Source organism: Littorina saxatilis, linkage group LG8 (genome assembly GCF_037325665.1).
Source record: "Littorina saxatilis isolate snail1 linkage group LG8, US_GU_Lsax_2.0, whole genome shotgun sequence".
In the NCBI taxonomy this organism is placed as follows: domain Eukaryota; kingdom Metazoa; phylum Mollusca; class Gastropoda; order Littorinimorpha; family Littorinidae; genus Littorina; species Littorina saxatilis.
Window position 1 is genome coordinate 67,000,067 of NC_090252.1, and position 23,985 is coordinate 67,024,051.

A 23,985-nucleotide genomic window follows, 5' to 3' on the forward strand; every position below is an offset into this window, starting at 1 on the left:
TTCTTGTTGTCTTATTTCTACCTGACTGGATCCATCACCTTTATTTCACTTACCAAAAGTCTTCTTTTTCACATCCTTATTTCTCTGCCCCCTGCATGTCGTAAGAGGCGACTAACGGATTATGTTTCTCATTTTACCCTTGTTGAGTGGTTCTTGTATAGAATATAGTCAATGTTTGTAAAGATTTTAGTCAAGCAGTATTTAAGAAATGTTTAATTCTTTGTACTGGAAACTTGCATTCTCCCAGTAAGGTCATATATTGTAATACGTTGCAAGCCCCTGGAGCAATTATTTAATTAGTGCTTTTGTGAACAAGAAACACTTAACAAGTGGCTCTATCCCATCTCCCCCCTTTCCCCTATCCCATCCCCCCCCCCCCCCCCTTTCCCTCGTCGCGATATAACCTTCGTGGTTGAAAACGACGTTAAACACCAAATAAAGAAACCGGCATAACGGGCAGTAAGTAAATAATAACCTCTTCCTCTGTAATTTTGGCTTAATCAATCACGTCTTCCTCTGTAATTTTTGCTTCATCAATAACCTCTTCCTCTGTCTGTTCTATTTAATCAATAACATGTTCCTCTGTATGTTCTGCTTCACCAACCACCTTTTCCTCATCCCTCATTCTGATCACATGACGTCCTCAACACGGTCTATTGTTCCTTGTAACTGTTTTAATATTATCGTTGTTCGAATCTCATACTGTTCCCATTTAGCCTAATGCTATTCGTTTAACTACAACAGATAAACATCAAACCAAGCGAGATGAAACTCCACGCCGAACCGACTTCCCAGCTCAGTTCTTCCTTCGGCTGTGTCTTCGTCACCGGCAGTCCGCTACTGCGCCATTGTCCTATAAAGTCACGTGACCATTGTAGCCCCGCCCACTATTCATCAGACGACAGTGGGGGCCTGGAAGAAGATGACAAAGAAGTGACAGTCTCGTCACCGAGACGAAAGAAAAGAGCGACTAACAAGTGTTCCGGTGACACTCAACATACACCCACAACAATGGAGACTTTTGAAGAGGAATCTGAGTACCAGGTTTCTGAATATGACAAGAGTGGGAACGAGTTTGCGCAACAACATGACAATGGAGCTTGTCCTGTCAATGGAAACGAAAAAGTCTACGGAATCTTCACCATATCGGATAGAAACAGTGTCATTGAATCTGGTAAAAATATTAAACAGAAGGACGGGAATTCGAAAGCAGATTCGCACTCGTTGCAACTCCCTCGAAAATCTTCCAAGAAGAAACAATCTTCAAAGAAACATTCCGATGAAAGATCGAACGATGATGAGAATGGTGACAACTTGGTGCCCCCAGAGGGAGGATGGGGGTGGGTGGTGTGTGTGACGTCACTGTGGGTGAACGGGTGCGTGATGGGAACGGTGACGTCGTTCGGAATTCTGTACGACTTCATCGTCAAGCAACACGCCGAGGATGCCGATGCTTCCTTCAAAGCATGTGAGTTACTGATGTTATGTGTGGGAGACAATGGTGGGGGAGGTGGTGGAAGGGGAGAGACCTCTCGAGTGTGTGTTGGTCGATTGATTCGTTGGATTGTCGTGTTCATCCAACCTATTTGGTTATTCGGAACAGATGCAATGGTGTTGTTTTGTGTTGTCGTTGTTGTTGTTGTTGTTGTTGTTGTTGTTGTTGTTGTTGTTGTTGTTGTTGTTGTTTTGTTTTTGTTGTGTTGTTGTGTTGTTGTTTTGTTGTTGTTATTGTTGTTGTTGTTGTTGTTGTTGTTGTTGTTGTTGTTGTTGTGAATCAGCTTTTCTTCTGAGATATTAGGGCTCACAAACGGAGGAATATTATTTTACATTCTTAATAATTAAAACATCCAAACTCATTCATAATATATGTAGATAGTTTAAAATAAAATAAAATAATCAATCAAACAATGGAAACATATTCTAATCAATACTTGAACAAATAAATAGGTATATACATTCAAACGATGGATGCGATGTTGTTTACTGTTGTTCGTCAATTGTGTGTATTCTGTGGTGTTGATGGTGGTAGTGCCTGAATTTGAACAGAACAGAAAATGTGACCCTCCACCACGAAATGAGTCGCATGTTACCTCGCGCGGTTCTGCGCTAGGCTTAATATAAGTCCGGGGAGTGTCTGGTGACAGTGTGAGGGTCACCTTAGTCACAGTCTTATAACTCAAACAGTTTTTGCTCTTTTCTAAAACGATTTACACCACTGGATAGAGCATTAAAAGCTCTCTAAGAACATGTAAAAATGTAAAAATTGTGCAAGGGTGACATGCGACTCATTTCGTGGTGGAGGGTCACATATAGTATATTAGATGTTACTGTCAAGAACAATAAGTGTTTAAGACAAATGTGCGTGCGCGCGGGCATGTTTGTGGGAGTGGGAGAATTGGGCTTGCGTTCATTGAGAAGGCAAGATACAAACGGGGTGTGGGTATGGGGGGGGGGGGGGGGGTGGGGGATACGGGAGAGACAAGACAAGAAAAGACACAATTTGTATTATCTAGGGTAATAGATAAAGAAGAAGAGAAAGAGAGAGAGAGAGAGAGACAGAGAGAGACAGAGAGAGAGAGAGAGAGAGAGAGAGAGAGAGAGAGAGAGAGAGAGAGAGAGAGAGAGAGAGAGAGAGAGAGAGAGAGAGAGAGAGAGAAAGAGAGAGACAGACGCAGACGCAGATAGTTTATTCAATAGGCCATAGCCCCTTATGAAGGATCGGAGTATGAACCAATGATTAACGTTGCAAATAATTTAACTCATCAGGTGCAAAAAAGGTACAACATAACAATCGCACAACACTACGGATTAAAACATACATTACACGTTATTTAACTAAGAGGTTAAAACATCTCTTAATTTAAAGGCTGTATACAAATACAAGGATACATTTCTAACAACAGTTTCTTGAGGGGAAGCCAGGAGCAAGGTGAGTCTAAAAGTGCTTGGGTTTTTATAATATTTAAATGGGATAAATTTTTCTCTTAATCTGTTTAAGTATGGACAACACAAAACAAAATGGACTTCATCATCTTGCTTTACTTTACAAAGGGGACACATTAACTGATCGGCATCATGCTGTTTATATCGGTTAGCATGCACTTTTATTTCTGAAAGAGAGAGAGAGAGAGAGAGAGAGAGAGAGAGAGAGAGAGAGAGAGAGAGAGAGAGAGAGAGAGAGAGAGAGAGAGAGAGAGAGAGAGAGAGAGAGAGAGAGAGAGAGAGAGAGAGCGGGGCGAGGCGAGGTTGGTGAGTATGATGACACGTTATCTTTCAAACATGACACATTTCAGACATGATCAAATCTTCGAAGCTTCCTCTACATTTTCTTATGATTGTATCCAGTGAACACATCTTGTAAAGACACCCAATGCGTGTGAACATACTTATTAACGTTCTGATTATGACATACAGTCAAGAACTTTGACTTAGTCATGCTGCACCGACTCACCCAACAGCCTCAAAGAAGGACAAACATGACGGATGGTTGACAGTGGGAGGGAATGTGTGTCACTCTTCATATTTTGACTGCTGATCCAGGAGAAACCTAATTAGTTACCGTTGGAGGGCATTTTCCATAATCATCGGTAATTAGGACACTTTTCATTCATCAATGTCTTGCCTACAGAAATGTATGTAAGTGAAAAAAAAGTGTGAAAAGAAGTCTGTTGAAACAAATAGTGCAGCTATGTTCGTATGTAGAAAAATAGCTTATTTTGCACTATATCCATGGGTTGATGGTGATTTTGTTAAGGATACAGTTAAATATGTTGTCGCAAGCTTTGCACTCGCGCGCGCGCGCGTGTGTGTGTGTGTGTGTGTGTGTGTGTGTGTGTGTGTGTGTGTGTGTGTGTGTGTGTGTGTGTGTGTGTGTGTGTGTGTGTGTGTGTGTGTGTGTGTGTCTGTGTGTCTGTGTGTCTGTGTCTGTGTGACTTCTTCTTGGCGTTCGCTGGCGCTACAAACTCAGTCAAGCTCGGGAGATGAAGGTCATGTGTGTGTGAATTATATAAATTAATGTATGGGAGGTCTTGTCCTACCCTACCCCCTTCTCTAGATTCCCAATAAAGGGTCATAAACCGGAGACGGTAGGTTGGGGGATTAACCCTGATCTTGACGATGCTATCATCACATGATAGATTTAGAATCAATACGCATTAGAATCTTATGATCTCGTTTCTAATGTATGTGTTTGAATGAGTGCATGATCGCCCGATTTCCTGGTAAAGAACGTTAACAAAAAAAACTACGTACAAAGAACTGATCTTCAAGATTTACCTGTTTTGTCAAAATCGCCTCGAGCATGAACATCTCATCTATCAGCAGGCTGTGTCTGTTTGAACTGTAATAAAACACCATATGGTGGTCTCCATTTGGAAGCAAGTTATTTCCTTGTAACTGCTCACAAGATTACTCTGTTAGTGTGTAAACAAGAAAGCTGTTTTAGTAAAAAGTTTAAAAGTGTGTGTGTGTGTGTGTGTGTGTGTGTGTGTGTGTGTGTGTGTGTGTGTGTGTGTGTGTGTGTGTGTGTGTGTATGTGTGTGTGTGTGTGTGTGTTTGCGAGTGTATGCGTGAGTGTGTGTAGGTGTATGTGCTTGTGTGTTAGTGTGTGTGATAGTGTTTGTGTGCGTGTGTGTGTGTGTGTGCGTGTGTGTGTGTGTGTGTGTGTGTGTGTGTGTGTGTGTGTGTGTGTGTGTGTTAACGTGTGTGTGCGTGCTGTACTTGTGTTATATATTTTGTCATTCATTTTGTTAGCACAGATACATCATCCTTCTTCACTAAGGATCAATCAGTCAGTCTCCTTTGACCTCGCGCGGAACAATGTGACACATTTGTATGAAGTTCCAAAATCGTATTGCACGGCTCAGAAAACCATATCAGTTGCACGCAAAAATGAATCTCAGAACTGATCTGATGTATGGGATGCAATAAACAAACGTTTCCTTCATTATGAAAGCAATGCAGATCGAAAAAAACGAACATTCAACTTACAAGATACCCAGATGCTAGCGAACCAAAACAAAAACACGAGTACCCTCCCTTGCATCGTTAGCAGACGACTTTTGAGAATCAGTAATGTGTTTGGTGTGCGTCTTCAGTTTCTCTGGCAGTGTCGGTGTGGGAACTGACAGAAGCTAGGGAGCACAGATAATAGAAGCCCTGTCACATAGACTAATCACACAATCAATACACATTTGGCTCATGTTTTAAATGACAGTTTCGAGTTTGTTAGTCAAACTCAAAGCAACAACACTGTCACTGGTGACATGCGTAGCGAGATCGAGAAGCGTCCTTACCTGGCACGGTTTGGCTTCGCTATCAAACATCGGCTGTTTCACGTGTTTTGCGAGCAAGTCTACTCTTTTGCCTGGCTCTGCAGTAAGTCCACATTGGCGATGAAAGTATCCAAGAACTTAACATGTGTGTATTTTTCCGTAATCCAGTCATATTCCTTCAAAATGCAATCAATCGGCGGTGACAGACGCGTCAGCAATTCGCGACTTCACCAAGTCGGTCCCGTTTTCCTCACACCCATACCAGTTTAGGTTCATTCATGCAAACACACTCGCAAAACAGTTTATCACGTATATACATTTCAAATAGGGAGCAAATGGTTAAATCTAAACCTACATATTTGTTCCCTAAAAATTGCTTCTCTGTCAATAAGCCTAATTGTATAATAACACGTTCCGAGAAAAACAACGTGGAATAGATTCTGAATCGAGTAAGCCAAATGGGTCCCAAACCCGTTTCGCCCGTTCTGCCGACCTGAAACGCAAAACAAAAGAATTGTGCGCTTCAACTAAATTAATTTCTATACGACTTCATTACTTTCTTGCAACTTATGAACCTTTACTTAAAGCTTTTAAATGGTCTGAAAGTAGTGTTACCGCGTACTTATCGATGCACTCATTCGTTTTATTTTTTCAGCGACGGTCACTTAGTTTAAGGTTGCAAAAGGGCTAAGTCTCGCTGGCACCACTGTTTTACAGTCCACAGATCGCAACAGTGCCGCTAGTAGTCTACACTTTGTGTTTGATGGTAGAATGGGATATACAGATTACAACACTCGTGGTTTTTTATATGGCTTGTATTTCAGTCAAGACCCAGCGGGAATATCAATCGAGAGCCACTCGCCAGAGGCTCGTGTCTCCCGATGATATTCATCCGCTGGGTCTTGACTGAAATACAAGCCATATAAAAAGCCACTCGTGTTGTAACCTATACATATTTCCCTCTCATTCTCCCCTCTCCCTCTCCCCACCCCCCTCTCTCTTTCTCTCTTTCGCTTTCCCAACAGAGTCGTACACACGTATGGCACAAGGTTGACGAGAATCACAACACAGGTCCCTTGACCCATAATCCGCCTGTCCCAAAGGTGCTATTTATTACCGACACTGTCATGTCCACCTTCCATCATGCTGACATCTTGCAGTCACTGGCCATAATGATATATCACTTCGAAGTTGCTGACCTGTGTACGAGAAATATCAATCAATCAATCAATCAATATGAGGCTTATATCGCGCGTATTCCGTGGGTACAGTTCTAAGGGATTTTTTTTTAATTGTTATGCAATTTATATCGCGCACATATTCAAGGCGCAGGGATTTATTTATGCCGTGTGAGATGGAATTTTTTTTACACAATACATCACGCATTCACATCGGCCAGCAGATCGCAGCCATTTCGGCGCATATCCTACTTTTCACGGCCTATTATTCCAAGTCACACGGGTATTTTGGTGGACATTTTTATCTATGCCTATAAAATTTTGCCAGGAAAGACCCTTTTGTCAATCGTGGGATCGTTAACGTGCACACCCCAATGTAGTGTACACAAAGGTACCTCGGTTTTTCGTCTCATCCGAATGACTAGCACTTGAACCCACCACCTAGGTTAGGAAAGGGGGGAGAAAATTGCTAACGCCCTGACCCAGGGTCGAACTCGCAACCTCTCGCTTCCGAGCGCAAGTGCGTTACCACTCGGCCACCCAGTCCACCGGGCATTTATGAATTCATCAACGCTCTCCGGTCATGGAAGATTGTGAACGGAGTTTACGTTTTTGATAATGATGCGTGTTGAATGTTGTATTTGTTGTAATTTATTGTGGACTTTAAATACCGACATATTCACTTAAGGAAAGAAAGGAAGCGAGGAAAGAAAACAAGAAAGAAGGAAAGAAAGAACAAGTCGCGTAAGGCGAAAATACAATATTTAGTCAAGTAACTGTCGAACTCACTGAATGAAAGTGAACGCAATGCCATTTTTCAGCAAGACCGTATACTCGTAGCATCGTCAGTCCACCGCTCATGGCAAAGGCAGTGAAATTGACAAGAAGAGCGGGGTAGTAGTTGCGCTAAGAAGGATAGCACGCTTTTCTGTACCTCTCTTTGTTTTAACTTTCTGAGCGTGTTTTTAATCCAAACATATCATATCTATATGTTTTTGGAATCAGGAACCGACAAGGAATAAGATGAAAGTGTTTTTAAATTGATTTGGACAATTTAATTTTAATAATAATTTTTATATATTTAATTTTCAGAGCTTGTTTTTAATCCAAATATAACATATTTATATGTTTTTGGAATCAGCAAATGATGGAGAATAAGATAAACGTAAATTTGGATCGTTTTATAATTTTTTAATTTTTTTTACAATTTTCAGATTTTTAATGACCAAAGTCATTAATTAATTTTTAAGCCACCAAGCTGAAATGCAATACCGAACCCCGGGCTTCGTCGAAGATTACTTGACCAAAATTTGAACCAATTTGGTTGAAAATTGAGGGCGTGACAGTGCCGCCTCAACTTTCACGAAAAGCCGGATATGACGTCATCAAAGACATTTATCAAAAAAATGAAAAAAACGTATGGGGATTTCATACCCAGGAACTCTCATGTCAAATTTTATAAAGATCGGTCCAGTAGTTTAGTCTGAATCGCTCTACACACACACACAGACACACACACACACACACACACACACACACACACATACACCACGACCCTCGTCTCGATTCCCCCCTCTACGTTAAAATATTTAGTCAAAACTTGACTAAATATAAAAACGAACGAACAAAAGATTTGTTTTAAAGATAAGAAGGAAGCAAACAAGCACAAAAGAACACTGCAAGTTCTGATTAAATCAAAACACAGTAAAGATACATACATACATCTCATTCATCTTCACCGACTTTTTACTCTGTTAACACTATTGCAGGGCTAATGTACTGTAATTTCTTGTCCTGGGCAATATTGCCGAAACAACCGGAGTTTCGGAATTTCTTTGACAACATTAAGGGGGTCCTTGGCATGTTCTTTTCTCCGCCGTAAACATATTCGGCCAACACGAAACATAATCCCTCACGTGTATTTATAGAAAGAAAGAAAGACAGACAGAAAGACGGACAAATGAGATTTAAGAAAATCACACACTCCTGAAGAAAATCTAGCAACAGTTGGGCCGCTACCTATCAATGGAAAACTATCAGCATCAAGAATCGTCCTACCAAGGTGTAAACGTGTGTAGGTGCAATTCGCCTCCTGCGCTTGTGGCAGAATAACCCGAGATCTTAAACGTTGCAAAACAGTGACACAGAGGTTGAACAGGGTTGCCGTCTCTAAATCTACTCTTCAAGTTGACCAGTGTCCTCGATTCGAATCCGTAAGCCGATGATCACAAGTCCAGTGCTGTGCCAACAGAGAAACCAGACCCCATAAGGCTAGCGCGACCTGTGACTTTTTCCCAAGATCCTAAATACATGGCAATGAAATCCAAAAGTACGGTCAGAGGGATTAAAACATGATGTTATGATAAGAACGGAAGCTAGAAAGGCGGATACAATCTCAAATGATCGCAAGTATTTTGAATGTTCTGAAAATGATCTTGTATAAACCAAGTCGGTCAGCAAAGAGGAGTGTATTTAACTAACACTTATGAGGAAGGTTGTGTAACAGATCAAATACGCACGTGGGTGGTCCGCGGATTTCTTGTTTATATATCTTGTTAAGTTAATTGAAGCGTGTTTTATTTAGATAATTTAGTGTGATATATACGTACACTAGTCTTTTGGGAGCGCACAATGGGCTATGCTTAGATTGAGTGCGGGTTTGTGTTAACATTCGCACAAATATGACTCTATAAAGGTATTGTGAAGATTGAAATAATGCTTCTACCTTCACACAGAATATCACATCAAAATGAAAACTGTGACTGATAATAAGAAGACAAGGAAGGAGAGAAAGGGAAGATGAATGGACTTGGAATTGCAACAATACGTTCAGTGGTACAGGGTGGGGGTGGGGTGTATATGGAGGGGGGGTATTGTGGGGGGGGGGGGGGAGGATGATCTGGATTTGGGTTGTTAGGGTGGAGGTAAGGGTGTGTTTGTAAGACAACAGAGGGCTGTTTTGCCTGTGGTATCGATTAGATATTGTCTTCTGGCTTCTGAATTCTTACGAACGTGTGAGAAAGATTCCTGTGGACAATTCACTGCAGTTTATTTGGGATGGGAATACATTGATTAACTTTAAATCACTCCGTACACTTGGCAAGTCATACTTCTGCTGTAAACCCCCTGCCACTGCCCCCCCCCCCCCCCAACCTTCCGAACAAAAAAGAAATAAAAACGAAAAAATAAACATGTATACAAATAAATTATTAAAAAAAATTAAACGCCTGTTTTTGTACGGTTGAGGTATTCTAACTGTGATGTGTTTGACGCAATCCTTTCAATCCCAATACCACAACACATTCTGTGTGATTCTTGAGGCGATATATTGAACATAAAAATGAAGGACGGCTGGTGGTCTGTTCTTATGTGGACATTAACAGCAGAAACCTCCCACGTACGGGAGGTCCTGTCCTACCCCCTTCTCTAGATTCTCGATACAGGGTCATACAACTGAAAGGGTAGGTTGGAGGGGTTAACCCTGATCGTGACGATCAGATGCTTACCTGATAGAGTTGTTGTAAATACGAATTACTATCTTAGGATATCGGTGTTATTGTGTGTGTGTGTGTGTGTGTGTGTGTGTGTGTGTGTGTATGTGTGTGTGTGTGTGTGTGTGTGTGTGTGTGTGTGTGAGCGAGAGCGAGAGATAGAGAGAGAAAAAGAGAGATACAGAGATACAGAGAGAGGGAGAGACATGGACAGACAGACAGACAAAGAGACAGGTAGACAAACAGAAATGCTGAACGAAAGAGCACGTTAGCCTGTGACACACACACACACACACACACACACACACACACACACAAACAACAAAACATATACCAGGACTCCGCATATGAACTGTTTTATTCACGTGTATAGTTCACTGATTCATGGTATACGGTAACAGCAGAGTTAAATCAGAGATACTGTGAACGATAAATAGCTTAATCACCCCTAAAACTAAATCTCCAAGACCATTTATTTTTTTCTGTTGGCAAAACAAATCGAAAAACGTCTAGAGAGATGTCTTTTAACTAACAAATAAAGCGAAGATGTGATTCGAAGTTGTGATCGATTTGAGCATTATTGGCTGAATGGTTTCATGTTGAGTTGGAAGCACAGGCAAGGGCTACACACAGACACGACCAGCTAGCCTTTGTCCCACAGTAATGTTCTGTCCGAGAGCAGTGTCTAACAGATTTGGTGACCGTGGTGCTTGACGCTGTTGAACAGCTGAAAACACAATGCAACACACTGTCAGCAATGAATATTAAACACAGAACACACATCATAAACCACTGGGCACAGAACAAAAACCACTGAACACAGTATAGCCCCCACCAACTGGAACTCATTGCCTCTCCCCCTCCGTCAACAACAGTCTTTAGAAGCATTCAAATCTGGCCTCAAGACTTTTCTTTATCCTAAATAATCCTACAGTGCCCCGCTACACCCCCCCCCCCTTCAGCCGCAAGCCTAAATCAGAGCAGTTGTAAATAGCCATGTACATAATTATCATTTGGAATTTTCTTTTGTTTTTCATGCTTCCTTTTCTGTCTTCCATGTCTGTTTGTGTTGTTGCCTTGTCATCTTCATGTAATTTATGCGTAAGTGTAGCTCAGTTGGTAGAGCACTGGACTTGTGATCGAAAGGTCGCAGGTTCGAATTCGGGCCGGGACGGACACGGGTCAACTTTATGTGCAGACCCAGAGACGGAAGCCATGTCCCACCCCCGTGTCATCACAATGGCACGTAAAAGACCTTGGTCATTCTGCCATAAGTGCAGGTGGCTGAATACACCTAAACACGCAGACACCTGGGTAGCGCGACTCCGTTGCTGCTAGCTTTCCACTGGGAGGAAGCGACCCGAATTTCCCAGCGATGGGACAATAAAGTAATGAAAATGAAAAATGAAAATGAAAAAAATAATATGAGTATGCATGAGTTGTTAATGCGAAAGAATGTGTATGAGTGCGCCTTGAGTTGCCTTGTGGTGAGATATGTGCGCGTTATAAATTATCGTATTATTATTATTATTATAGCAAACACTGAACGCACAACATAAAACACTGAACACAGATCATCAGACACTAAACACAGAACATCAGCAACTGAACACAGAACATAAAACACTGAACGCACATCAGAAAACAATGAACACAGAGAATACAACACTGAACACAACACATCAAACACTGAACAAAGAACATAAAACATTGTGCAGTGCTCAGTACATAATTATGTTGATTTCTACTATTATACCATACAACGCAATAATGAGACAGTGACACAGGGTCAGGTATCAAGTCTACTTTCGCGAATTCCACAAGATTCCTGACATTTGCTCATGCCAAAAGAATAAACAATTAAGAAAAAGACAGAAAATGGATGTGAAAACTGATTTCATTGTTGATCAGTGTGTTCTACAAACATGGATACATATACCAATCAGTGTGTTCTACACACATGGCTACATATACCAATCAGTGTGTTCTACACACATGGATACGTATACCAATCAGTGTGTTCTACAAACATGGATACATATACCAATCAGTGTGTTCTACACACATGGATACGTATACCAATCAGTGTGTTCTACAAACATGGATACATATACCAATCAGTGTGTTCTACACACATGGATACATATACCAATCAGTGTGTTCTACACACATGGATACATATACCAATCAGTGTGTTCTACACAAATGGATACATATACCAATCAGTGTGTTCTACACACATGGATACATATACCAATCAGTGTGTTCTACACACATGGATACATATACCAATCAGTGTGTTCTACACACATAGATACATATACCAATCAGTGTGTTCTACAAACATAGATACATATACCATCAAACTAATAATCTGCGCACATATAGCTATTCCGCAAAAGTATGTTGCATGGGACACACTGTCATGGAACTGGAGGACTTTCCCTGTATAGAAGATACATATCAAGTTACACTGTGTGTGCTCTTCCGTTCCAGTTGACAATAACATGTTTACGCATGTGTTATCAGAACACAATATAATGAAAACAGATTAACTAGAGTGAACAAATGTACTGGTAATGTCATTTTGGACGTACTGATATGAAAACGTCTCCTTCTGTCTTTGTCTGATATATGTGTAATAGAAATCTGTGATAACTGCGTGTTCTACAAGTCTAGTACTGACTGTCGGTACAATTTGCCAACACGTTATCAGCGCTTTTCATTGTAAGAAGCGCGGCGTAGGCTCAACATCACAAATTCCGAAGGAACAAACACACTGGCTGACACGTTCAAGTAAACAACCGTATACATATGCATAATATATGAAGAGACCAACGCTTTGAACTGACCAACGGGCGCAATGGCCTAGTGGATAATACGACACCGGCCTCTTAAGGGGAAGCTTGAGTGTTCGAATCCCGGCTAGACAGGCGCAATAACCTCGTGGATAAGACGCCGGCCTCCTAAGCAGAAGGTCGTGGGTTTGAATCCCGGTGTAACACGACATTTTTACTCCACGAAACATTTACTCCGGAGTAAATACTTCGTACGAAATTCTTACTCCGAGTACACTTTTCGTACGAGAAAAGAACTCCCCAAGGCACGAACAAATTACTCCCTCCACGAAATGTTTACTCCCCATTATTACATTTAGTTACGTTTTGACTAAATGTTTTAACGTAGAGGGGGGAATCGAGACGAGGGTCGTGGTGTGTGTGTGTGTGTGTGTGTGTGTGTGTGTGTGTGTGTGTGTGTGTGTGTGTGTGTGTGTGTGTGTGTGTGTGTGTGTGTGTGTGTGTGTGTGTGTGTGTGTGTGTCTGTCTGTCTGTCTGTCTGTCTGTCTGTCTGTGCGTGTGTGTGTGTGTAGAGCGATTCAGACTAAACTACTGGACCGATCTTTATGAAATTTGACATGAGAGTTCCTGGGTATGATATCCCGAGACGTGTTTTTCATTTTTTTGATAAATGTCTTTGATGACGTCATATCCGGCTTTTCGTGAAAGTTGAGGCGGCACTGTCACGCTCTCATTTTTCAACCAAATTGGTTGAAATTTTGGTCAAGTAGTCTTCGACGAAGCCCGGACTTCGGTATTGCATTTCAGCGTGGTGGCTTAAAAATTAATTAATGACTTTGGTCATTAAAAATCTGAAAAAATAATTTTTTTTATTGAACGATATAATAATAATAATAATAACGATTACTTATATAGCGCGTAAACCTCGTGGTGACGAGCCCAGAGCGCTTTACACTTACACAATCATAATACAAACAAGGAAAGAGAACTAAATCCGAATAAATTCAAACATGGTCACACCCACCCACACACGCACGCACACACACACGCACACACACACACACACACACACACACGCGCGCGCACACACTCACACACAATCTTTCTTTCGTCATTGTCAATGTTCAGGTAACCCGCAATGTCATTCCATGTACGCATACGTTATTCTAAATTTACGTTTATCTTATTCTCCATCATTTTCTGATTCCAAAAACATATAAATATGTTATATTTGGATTATAAACAAGCTCTGAAAATTAAATATATAAAAATTATTATCAAAATTAAATTTTCGAAATCAATTTAAAAACACTTTCATCTTATTCCTTGTCGGTTCCTGATTCCAAAAACATATAGATATGATATGTTTGGATTAAAAACACTCTCAGAAAGGTAAAACGAAGAGAGGTACAGAAAAGCGTGCTATCCTTCTCAGCGCAACTACTAAACCGCTCTTCTTGTCAATGTCACTGCCTTTGCCATGAGCATGAGCTGTGGACTGACGATGCTACGACTATACGGTCTTGCTGAAAAATTGCATTGCGTTCTGTTTCATTCTGTGAGTTTGACAGCTACTTGACTAAATGTTGTATTTTCGCCTTTCGCGACTTGTTTTTACTTCCAGTAAAAATCTCGTACGCAAACATGGGATGCGGGCGAAGGGATAATGCCAATAAGTGATCTCGCGCACACGAATGTCGCGCTACCCTCCTTCCACCCCTTCCACCACCAAGACTAACAGGGGACAAGGGAGTAACAATTTCGTACACCTGGCATGGGAAGTTAAATTGCTCGTGTTGGGGTGAAGTAATTTATTCGTTATTAATTCGTCAGGGGAGTAACATTTGTACGAAATGTTTACTCGGAACTCACCTTTTTTTGGGAGTAATTTTCTCGTGCAATGGGGGAGTGCTTTTTTTGGAAAGGGACTAACTTTTTCGTACGAAATGTTTACTCCGGAGTAAAAATCTCGTGGGAGTAATTTTCTCGTGTTACACCGGCCGTTACCGGTGGAGATTTTTCCGATCTCCCAGTTCAACTTTTTTTTTTTTTTTTTTATTCTCTTTTTGTACATTTTTTTTTTTTTTTACATGTATATATGCTGTACATTACAGGACATCACCTAACCGAAAGGACAGAAACATATAACAGAAAAACACACTTGGACAATTACAACATACATGGGGTGGGAGGATGGAATGGGGAGGGGGGGATGTTCAGTGGTTTGGTGGTCGCATTATCAAAAGGTTTTAGGAACGAAAAAACCTAAGGGTTACATCAAAACGTGCATATACAGGCGCCAATCCTTGTAGAATTTATCTACTGTATTATTCACAACTGCGTTATACTTTTCACAAATAAATCTTTGCTTAAAGTTTCTACTAAATGTCTGAAAATGAGGGGTCTTTTTGTTCATTTTGGAAATATATACATGGTGTTTGGCACAGATTAATAACACATCAAAAGCTTTATCGGTGACTACATTGTTCGCCACTCCAAGAAGAACCAGTTCTTTAGACAGTTTTAAATTGTTGCAATGGGTGCAGTTCGCCTTTAGCCAATTTACAAATTCTATCCAAAAAGTCTGCACTTTATCACACTCCCAAAACATATGTAAAAGGGTTTCTTCATTTCTACCACAAAATGTACACAATGACGTATCCACAATTTTTCGCAAAAATAGAAACCTTTCTGTGGGCAAAATTCTGTACAATAATCGGTACTGGAACCATCTCAGACAAGTGTCTTTTGTTGTTTTAAAAACATGTTGAAAAATAGCCTTCTTATCTAACAAACAGTCTAAAGATTCAGACCATTTTTCGATACATTTTGGGACCGTAGTATGTTCAATCAGTTTTTTGTAAATAAGTTGTGTCTTACCTTTACAAATACATTTCCACACAATGGGCTCTGTCATAATAAAATGTTTATCAAATTCTAAGCCGATTTTTCTCTGATATTTCTTAACAGCCTGGATTACACCTTGATACAATACAAAATCGCCTCGCACATTTGGATATTTGATTTTAAACGCATTATAGGATAAGTATCCATTTTGTCCCAAAATATGACCAATCTGAGCTATTCCATTGTCGATCCAATTTTGAATGTACACTGTCTTTTTATCTCTCCGAATATTAACATTATAATGTAAACATTCTGATACAAAATCGTTAAAGGTTATAGGGTCACATTTTCCATGTAGTTTCTTATAATGTTTAAAAACATTGGTCCAAAACGGGTTTTCCATTCTCTGCATCAAAACATTTGCAAATTCCTCTCCTCTCATATTAATTGTTGTAACAGATGGACATGCTTTAAACAATAATCTTGATATTAATCCAGTAAGGCCATCAACTCTTTTTAACCAAACGATTTTTAGAGATGACAGAAAACTTTTCACGTCAACCATCTTTAATCCTCCATCTTCATAGGGTTGGGTGACCGTACTTCTTTTAATTTTATCTCTTTTTCCATCCCAAAGAAATTTGAAAAAAATATTATTTAACTCCATCATAAACTGTTCGTCTGGATCAGGTAAATTAGTAAACAAATGTGTCAATTTGGAAATAGCCAAGGTTTTTAGGACTGTTATTTTACCAAAAGGTGTCAGGTTCCTTCTGGTCCATGAATTCAGAAGTTTTTGAATTTCCTTTAACTTATTTCTATAGTTAAGAAAAACAACCTCGGATATATTCACCGAAAAAATAACGCCAAGTGCTTTAAAATTATCCGGGTTCCAGGTAAAATTCATATCAGGCAAAAATCTTCTTTTGCTAAACTTTAAAGGTCCTAACCAAACTACAATTGTTTTATCATAGTTCATTCTCAGACCTGACAGTGATGCAAAATGTTGTAACACTTTTATACTTTCGCAAAAAGATTGCTCTGTACCATCAAGAAACAGACTGGTATCATCAGCGAATTGTGACAATAAAATATTTTCGCCAAGAATATTCATACCACCAATCTTTTTGTTCTGGCGTACCATAAGAGACAATATTTCAGCACAAATCAAAAATAGATAAGGTGACAGCGGATCCCCTTGCCGGGTGCCTCGACCTACATTAAACCATGCTGAATACCGACCATTGACTGAAACACAGGACTTAATTTTGCAATAAAAAGTAAAAATCCATCGTTTCATGTCATTTCCAAAGTTAAATTTGCTCAAAGATTTTTCAATAAATGACCAGGCAACACTGTCGAAAGCCTTTTCAAAGTCGACCATCAAAAGTAGGCCAGGTATATTATGTTTATTTGAGTAGAACAGGGTATCATATATTAATCTGACGTTTTCACCAATATATCTTCCTTTCAAGAAGCCTTTTTGATCATCATGAATCAGATTTGGCAAAACACGTTTAAACCGTTCTGCAATGCACGTTGATGCAATCTTATAGACCGTATTTAACAGAGTAATTGGTCTCCAATTTTTCAAAAGTGTTTTATTTTTCCCTTCCTTTGGAATACATACTATAACGCCCTGTCTCTGAGTCACTGACATTTCTCCTTTCTCAAATCCACAATTTATAGACCGTAACATAAACTTTCCTAAGTCAGAATAGAAAAACTTGAAGAATTCCGCAGTGTACCCGTCTGATCCTGGGCTTTTGTCGTTGTTTAATTTTTTCACAGCTTTGAGTAGCTCACATTGAGTAAGTCTACCTTCCAATTGTTTACTCTCAGCATCTGTTAATACAGGATGAGCCAGGTTTTCATCAATCTCTTGATTTACCAGTTCGGCTTCTCTTGAAGTATATAATTCCTCATAAAAAGTCTGTGCTTCCTTAACAATTAAAGCATTATCATGAATAATTTCACCATCATCTTTCTGCAGAAAACACATGGACTTCTGGACAAACTGTCTTTTCTCCAAATTACAAAAATATTTTGTATTTTTTTCCCCTTCTCCAATCCACTTCGCACGGGATCTAATTATCATACCATCCACTTTTTTCTGCCTTATTTGACTTAACTCCTGTCGTGTTTGCTCTAAAAGTTGAATATTATACTCTGTCAAGTTACTTTCCAAAGTGTATATTTGAGAAAGAAGATCTTTTTCTTTTCTGTTACTTTCCTTTTTTTTATATGAGGAATATGAAATGCATCTACCTCTTATTTCCATCAACAACATCTCAAAAAACAACTGATCATCAATCAATAGCTGTAGATCATCATCGTCAATCAAGTCAATATTGTCCACATTATAAACAGGTAAAGCATATTGTATCTTTACATCAACAATAACCTTCTTCACTATATTTACAAATTCCATGTCTGTCAACAGTGAATTATTAAACTTCCAAAAGGGTCTATCACGTTTAACAACATCAGTTCTAAAACTTACTCCAACAATTGAGTGATCAGAGTAGTAACCTGGTGTAATATCCGCTTTCACAATCTCAAAACCTAACTGCTCTGACACAAGGAAATAATCAAGTCTGCTTCGCTGTGAACTATGAAACCGCCTCCATGTATACTGTCTCACATTAGCATGTAAGGCTCTATATATGTCAATGAGATCATACTGCTCCATAAAATCAACAACTTTTCTCCTACTATTGACTTTATAAGATTTGGCCGGGTAGTTTGTATCAACATTGGGGTTTATAACAACATTCCAATCACCTCCGATAATAATTAACTCATTATCCATCTGCACAATTCTCTCAAACAGTTTGTCAAAAAAAACAGGACAGTCAGCATTACTTGGGCCATAAACATTTGCAAGGGTCAGACGTTTTTTCAAAATCTCAATATCAATCAAAATATACCTTCCATCATCATCTTTGACAATATTATGAATCTTATAATCAAAATTATTTTTAAACAATACAGCAACACCTCTACTTGCAGAATCATTACCAGCAACAATACATTCATAGCCCCACTGTGACCTAATCCAATTTTCTTGGTGACTTTTCCAGTGCGTTTCTTGTAGCAAGAAAACATTTCCATTCTGCTGTCTTAAAAAGTCAAACACATCTTTCTTTTTCTTGAAGTCTCCAAGTCCATTTACATTAAAGGAACAAATTTTTAACTCTTCATGGACTACCATTGTGATCAAACACAAAAACCATTATACTTTTTCATCCAAATAACTATATTGATCAAGCGCAAAAAGTGTATTGTAGACCATCCACATTCAACACAAATATATTTGCATGTAAGCAGCCCTGACCACATTCAACACAAATACACAAATATATATGCATGTACGCAGCCATTTCTCACAAATCGAGCAGAAGAGCACAGCAACAGGTCGAGGCAGTAAAAGCGATAACACTAGGACCAGGAGTTTTTTAACAAAAATTGCAAACATTGGGAGACAGCCCACAAAGGCAGTAGTGATACAACCAAACTCTGGACAATACATCAGCGAGCAAACAGAACCATTACCCATAATCGACACAGGCATGAGAAAAATAGAACCATACATCCAGCATAGTGATGATAATAGACACAGCATAGAAACGCGACCACCAGCTCAACACACTAACAGGGGCACGAAGGGGGGGCAAACAACACGACACGAATGACACGAATACCAAACAACAGAGAGAACAAGCAAAAACGGAACAAAAGTTACAACAAGAAAGGGTACAACAAGAAATAGTAGACAGACATGAATACAAGTAACACATACCTTCGGATCTTGCCACTGGGCTATAGGACGAAGGAGTATGTTTCCAGGAACTTTATTGAACTTTATCCAAGTACTTAAAAGTACACAGTTGTAGTCGATCGATTGACGCCATTTTGGATTGCACCGATCACGTGGTTTTTCGTGGGGCGACTGGAAATATTTTCACCGATACTACTCTCAGTATGTATTATGTACGGCTTAATAACATGGCTGGATGACAGCACATTTGATATAGAATGAAAACAAGTGACGGAACACTCTCTCGTTAAAGGTTGGGGAGAAACCGGGATCGTAAAAGGAAACCAACGTCTGTACCGGTGGAGGAGCTAGGCAAACCAAAACAAAACATCACGTGGTCACAACACTGCCATGTGCTTTCTACTTGTCTAGTTGTCAAAATTCAATGATAAAAAACATACCTTGTTTATCATAGAACAAAAACAGACAGATACTCGGATATTTGTTGTGTGTTTGGTAGCCTGTAAAAGGTAGACTCAAGATCTCTGACATACGGCTGGACAACAATCTTGTTGGTGGTTATGATTATATTTACACAACCTAGCACAACCTAGCACCCCCCAAAGAAACAGAAAAACTACCCTTCAACGCTCAGAAGCATGACTACTCCATTCCGACTGTCTTCTGGTGGGGTCATTGAGTTCAGATAGGGATCTGATAGAGACAACTTTTCCTTTTTTGGTTTTCATCATCACTTTACCGTTCTTTGTCCATGCTTTTTCACAGGTAGCATCCTCTTTGACCTTGTGTCGTCTGGGTTAGGTCTTCCACAATCACGACACCTGACCCTTTCAACCCCCTCCTGTTATACAGGATTTGGTCCCTTATTCTGCGAGAGACAAATCGCACAATGGTTCCTCGCGGGGTGTTCCTGTCTCGCTGAAGTCTGCCTAGGCGATGGACTGCCTCGATGTCATCAGGGGACACCTTGACGTTCAGCTTGCTGTTGAACAGCGCCAGCACCTTCTTCTCGCATTCCGACTGTTGTTCCGGCTGTTGCCCGTCTCTGTTCTCCTGCCTGCCACTGCCCTGCCTCGTCTGCTCAGATGGATTGGAACCGCCATTTGGACCACCGGACTCCACTCCCTCACTGAGTCCATAGACCCTCAGATTGTTCCGGCGGACATAAAGATCAAGCTCATTCAGTCTCTCTTCTGTGTGATGAGCAAGAGTTCTTGTTTCTCCCAGTTCACTCTTCATGTGCTCTTCTCTCTTCTTTGATTCACTGACTTCTTTCTGCAGTTTGTCATTCTCTGTTTTTAGTTCAAAGACCTCACCTCTTAGTTGGTCAAGTGTGTCCTTCATAGATTCCATAACCTTACGGTTTGAACAGATCTCATTGAGCAGATCTTCATTAGAGACGGTGCGACTGTAAGCATCAAGGGAAGTAACCGCTGCGTCTCCGACTTCTGATGAACCGACTTGCTTACCTCTCTTGTTAGTGTCACTCATATCGAATTCGTCAGAATCTGTTTCGAAAACAGGAATATCTATAGGAGAGCCTGCCTCGACTACTCTTGCCTTTTTCTTACTGGCTTTCTCCGGGTCTGTAGTAGAGCTGCCGACACCGGGGCTGGATTTGTCTGAGCTGTTGTTCTGTCGTCGTTTTTGCCCTTTCTTTCTCGGCATCTCATCTCACAATGGCGACCGGTGCGGAGAGAGTTGATCTTCGGTCATCGATTCATTCTATGTTAAGGAGACCTCCTTGTCATTTCTAGCGTTCCTGGGTCCACTCCTCCGGGGGTAGGCAACTTGCTAGCACTTCATATGGATAAAGCACCTCTGAGCTCGCCGTATAAACGGTTAAAACCCCTGTTTTAGACCAGAGCTTCGCGCACCTGCCTGCCTTGTCCGAATGGCGTGTCACTCCCAGTTCAACTTATGTGCAGACCTGCTAGTGTCTTATCCCCCTTCGTGTGTACACGCACGCACAAGACAAATTGCGCGCGAAAAAGATCGTGTAATCCATTTTAGAGTGCGGTAGGTTATAGAAACGCAAACATACCAAGCATCCATCCCCCGAAAGCGGGCTATGGCTGCCTAAATGGCGGGGTAAAAACGGTCATACACGTAATATCCCACGTGTGTAAACAAACCACGAGTGTTCCAGGGCTGAGCCCATGAACGAAGCAAAAGAAGACCTTACCTGCACCCAGTACGTCTTAAACTCAGGTTCAGTCACGCTGTCGTCCTCTGCACACAACAACAGCCAGTCAGTGAGTCCAACCGTCTATCCAACCATCCATCCCGCTATCCTATCAATCATCTATTTGACCGTTTATCAGTAAATCAACTCGTAAATCCATCCATCTATCCAACCATCCACCCCTCTATCCTATCAATCATCTATTTGACCGTTTATCAGTAAATCAACTCGTAAATCCATCCATCTATCCAACCATCCATCCCGCTATCCTATCAATCATCTATTTGACCGTTTATCAGTAAATCAACTCGTAAATCCATCCATCTATCCAACCGTCCACCCCTCTATCCTATCAATCATCTATTTGACCGTTCATAAGTAAATCAATTCGTAAATCCATCCATCTATTTAACCATCCACCCCTCTATCCTATCAATCATCTATTTGACCGTTTATAAGTAAATCAACTCGTAAATCATCCATCTATCTAACCATCCATCCCGCTATCCTATCAATCATCTATTTTACCGTTTATAAGTAAATCAACTCGTAAATCCATCCATCCATTTATCTAATCGTCCGTTCATCGTTCATTTCACTAGTCATTCCATATGTCCATTCGTTCATCTAATTATCCATTCATCGGTAATTGAACTAGAACATCCATCCATCTATCCATCCATCCATTCATTCATATATGTCCATTTATCAGTAAGTCAACAAGCAAAACCATCTATCTTTCCATTCATCTATTCAAGCAACTTCTTTGATTCTTGTTTCTGGAACGTTAAAGAAGGCTTGAGATTTCAAGTCGGGACGTTGCTGAAAGAGATATTCACTGTTTTTGACATTGACCACGTCCCAGCGACACGGCAGTGAAGGGAAATGAAGTTCAAGTCTTACTGTCAGCGTCCATGCTCCTGTAGAAGGCGACGTAGTCATCCAGGGTGAGGTGGTGGTCGTTGTTGAAGTCGTAGACGTTGTACAACGCGTTGGAGATGCCGTCCAGCTCCGGGTCGTTCTCTGTCTGGTACTTGACGTATTCGTGACGCGACACCTTGGTGTCGTCTGTTGCCACGACATACATAGTAACGATAAGGTATCATATCATTCTCATACAGAATAAGTTACAATACCTGCTATTCAGACTTGGTCGTGTGACACGAGATTACGTTGATTGTCTAACGAAGCCGTGAGGCTGAGTTAGACATCAGCTAATCGAGTGTGGAAGAAACATCTGTTCAGTCAAATGTTAGAGTTTCTATCACACACATACACACATACACACGCACAGGCAGACAAAAGTTAGCATCGCATAGGCTACACTTACGTGAGCCAAAATTGGTACCAAGCTCTAAAAAATACCCCATGTATATAGAAAGACAAGAGTATAGAGAGAAGGCGCGGGGGGGGGGGGGGGGGGGGGGGGGGGGCGGGGGGGGGGCATATATGTAAAATGAGACAAGTGTATGTGTGTCTTTATGTGAGAATGTGTGTGTGTAAGTGTGTGTGTGTAGAGGGGTGGTTGCGTATGCGTGTGTGTGTATGACTCTGAGAGTGTGTGTGTGTATGTGTGTGTGTGTGTGTGTGCGTGTGTGTGTGAGTATGTGAGTGTGTGCGTATGTGTGTGTGTGTCTGTGTGTGTATGTGGGTGTGCGTGTGTGTGAGCATGTGTGTGTGTGTATGTGTGTGTGTGTGTGTGGGTGTGTGTGTGTGTTTGTGTGTGAGTATGCGTGTGTGTGTGTGTGTGCAATTGTATTTGTGTGGGTGTGTGTCTGTGTCTGTGTGTGTATGTGGGTGTATGTGGGGTGTGCGTGTGTGTGGGTGTGTGTGTGTGTGTGTGTGTGTGTGTGTGTGACTGAGTGTGTGTATGTGTGTGTGTGTACAGCGTGCAGTGGGGAAGGGGGGGTGGAGGAAGGCTACTCACTGTTTGCGTCATAAACATCGAAGACGTCGATGAGCTCCGTCAGGTGAAGGACGGCGTCATTGTCTTTGTCGGACTCCACGAACATCACGTGCGCCACAAAGTCTGGTTGCAGACACTGATGCTGCTGTCTGCACACGGGATTTTCCATTGATTATGTGTATTAATTTGTATTACTTCATTGTCCCATCCAGGGGGGGATTAGGGGGGGGTTACAGGGGTTCCGGACCCCCCCCCCCCCCTCACGGCTGTCAAAAAAAAGGTTTAATACTAACTTTAAAAGAAATAATGAGTGGCTGCTGACACCAGTTGATCATGTTTAAAATCAAGGATAAGCCATAACTTGTTCATAAAATAGCTAAAACTCTTCCGCTTCAGGGGGGCTTAGCCCCCCAGACCCCCCAACGGGGCCTTGACCCCAGGTTGTAACCCCCCCCCCCCCCCACTTGCTTAACTGATCCGCCCCTGCCGTCGATGGGAATTTCGGGTCGCTTCCTCCCAGTGGAAA

At 41.0% G+C, this 23,985-nt stretch overlaps 2 protein-coding genes across 2 annotated transcripts in view; one reads left to right on the forward strand and one right to left on the reverse strand.

The window, feature by feature from the left end:
• The first annotated feature begins 754 nt into the window (after positions 1–754).
• LOC138974217 (monocarboxylate transporter 10-like) overlaps positions 755–23,985 on the forward strand; it is a 70,393-nt gene continuing 47,162 nt past the window's right edge. The window contains exon 1 of the mRNA XM_070346944.1: positions 755–1,468. Within this exon, the coding sequence (XP_070203045.1) occupies positions 766–1,468 (703 nt within the window). The 5' untranslated portion in view covers positions 755–765. The remainder of the gene's footprint in view (positions 1,469–23,985) is intronic.
• LOC138974215 (uncharacterized) overlaps positions 10,283–23,985 on the reverse strand; it is a 15,432-nt gene continuing 1,729 nt past the window's right edge. The window contains exons 3-6 of the mRNA XM_070346941.1: positions 23,481–23,608; positions 22,457–22,621; positions 21,554–21,600; positions 10,283–10,669 (exon numbers count right to left, since the gene is read on the reverse strand). Of these exons, the coding sequence (XP_070203042.1) occupies positions 10,628–10,669; positions 21,554–21,600; positions 22,457–22,621; positions 23,481–23,608 (382 nt within the window). The 3' untranslated portion in view covers positions 10,283–10,627. The remainder of the gene's footprint in view (positions 10,670–21,553; positions 21,601–22,456; positions 22,622–23,480; positions 23,609–23,985) is intronic.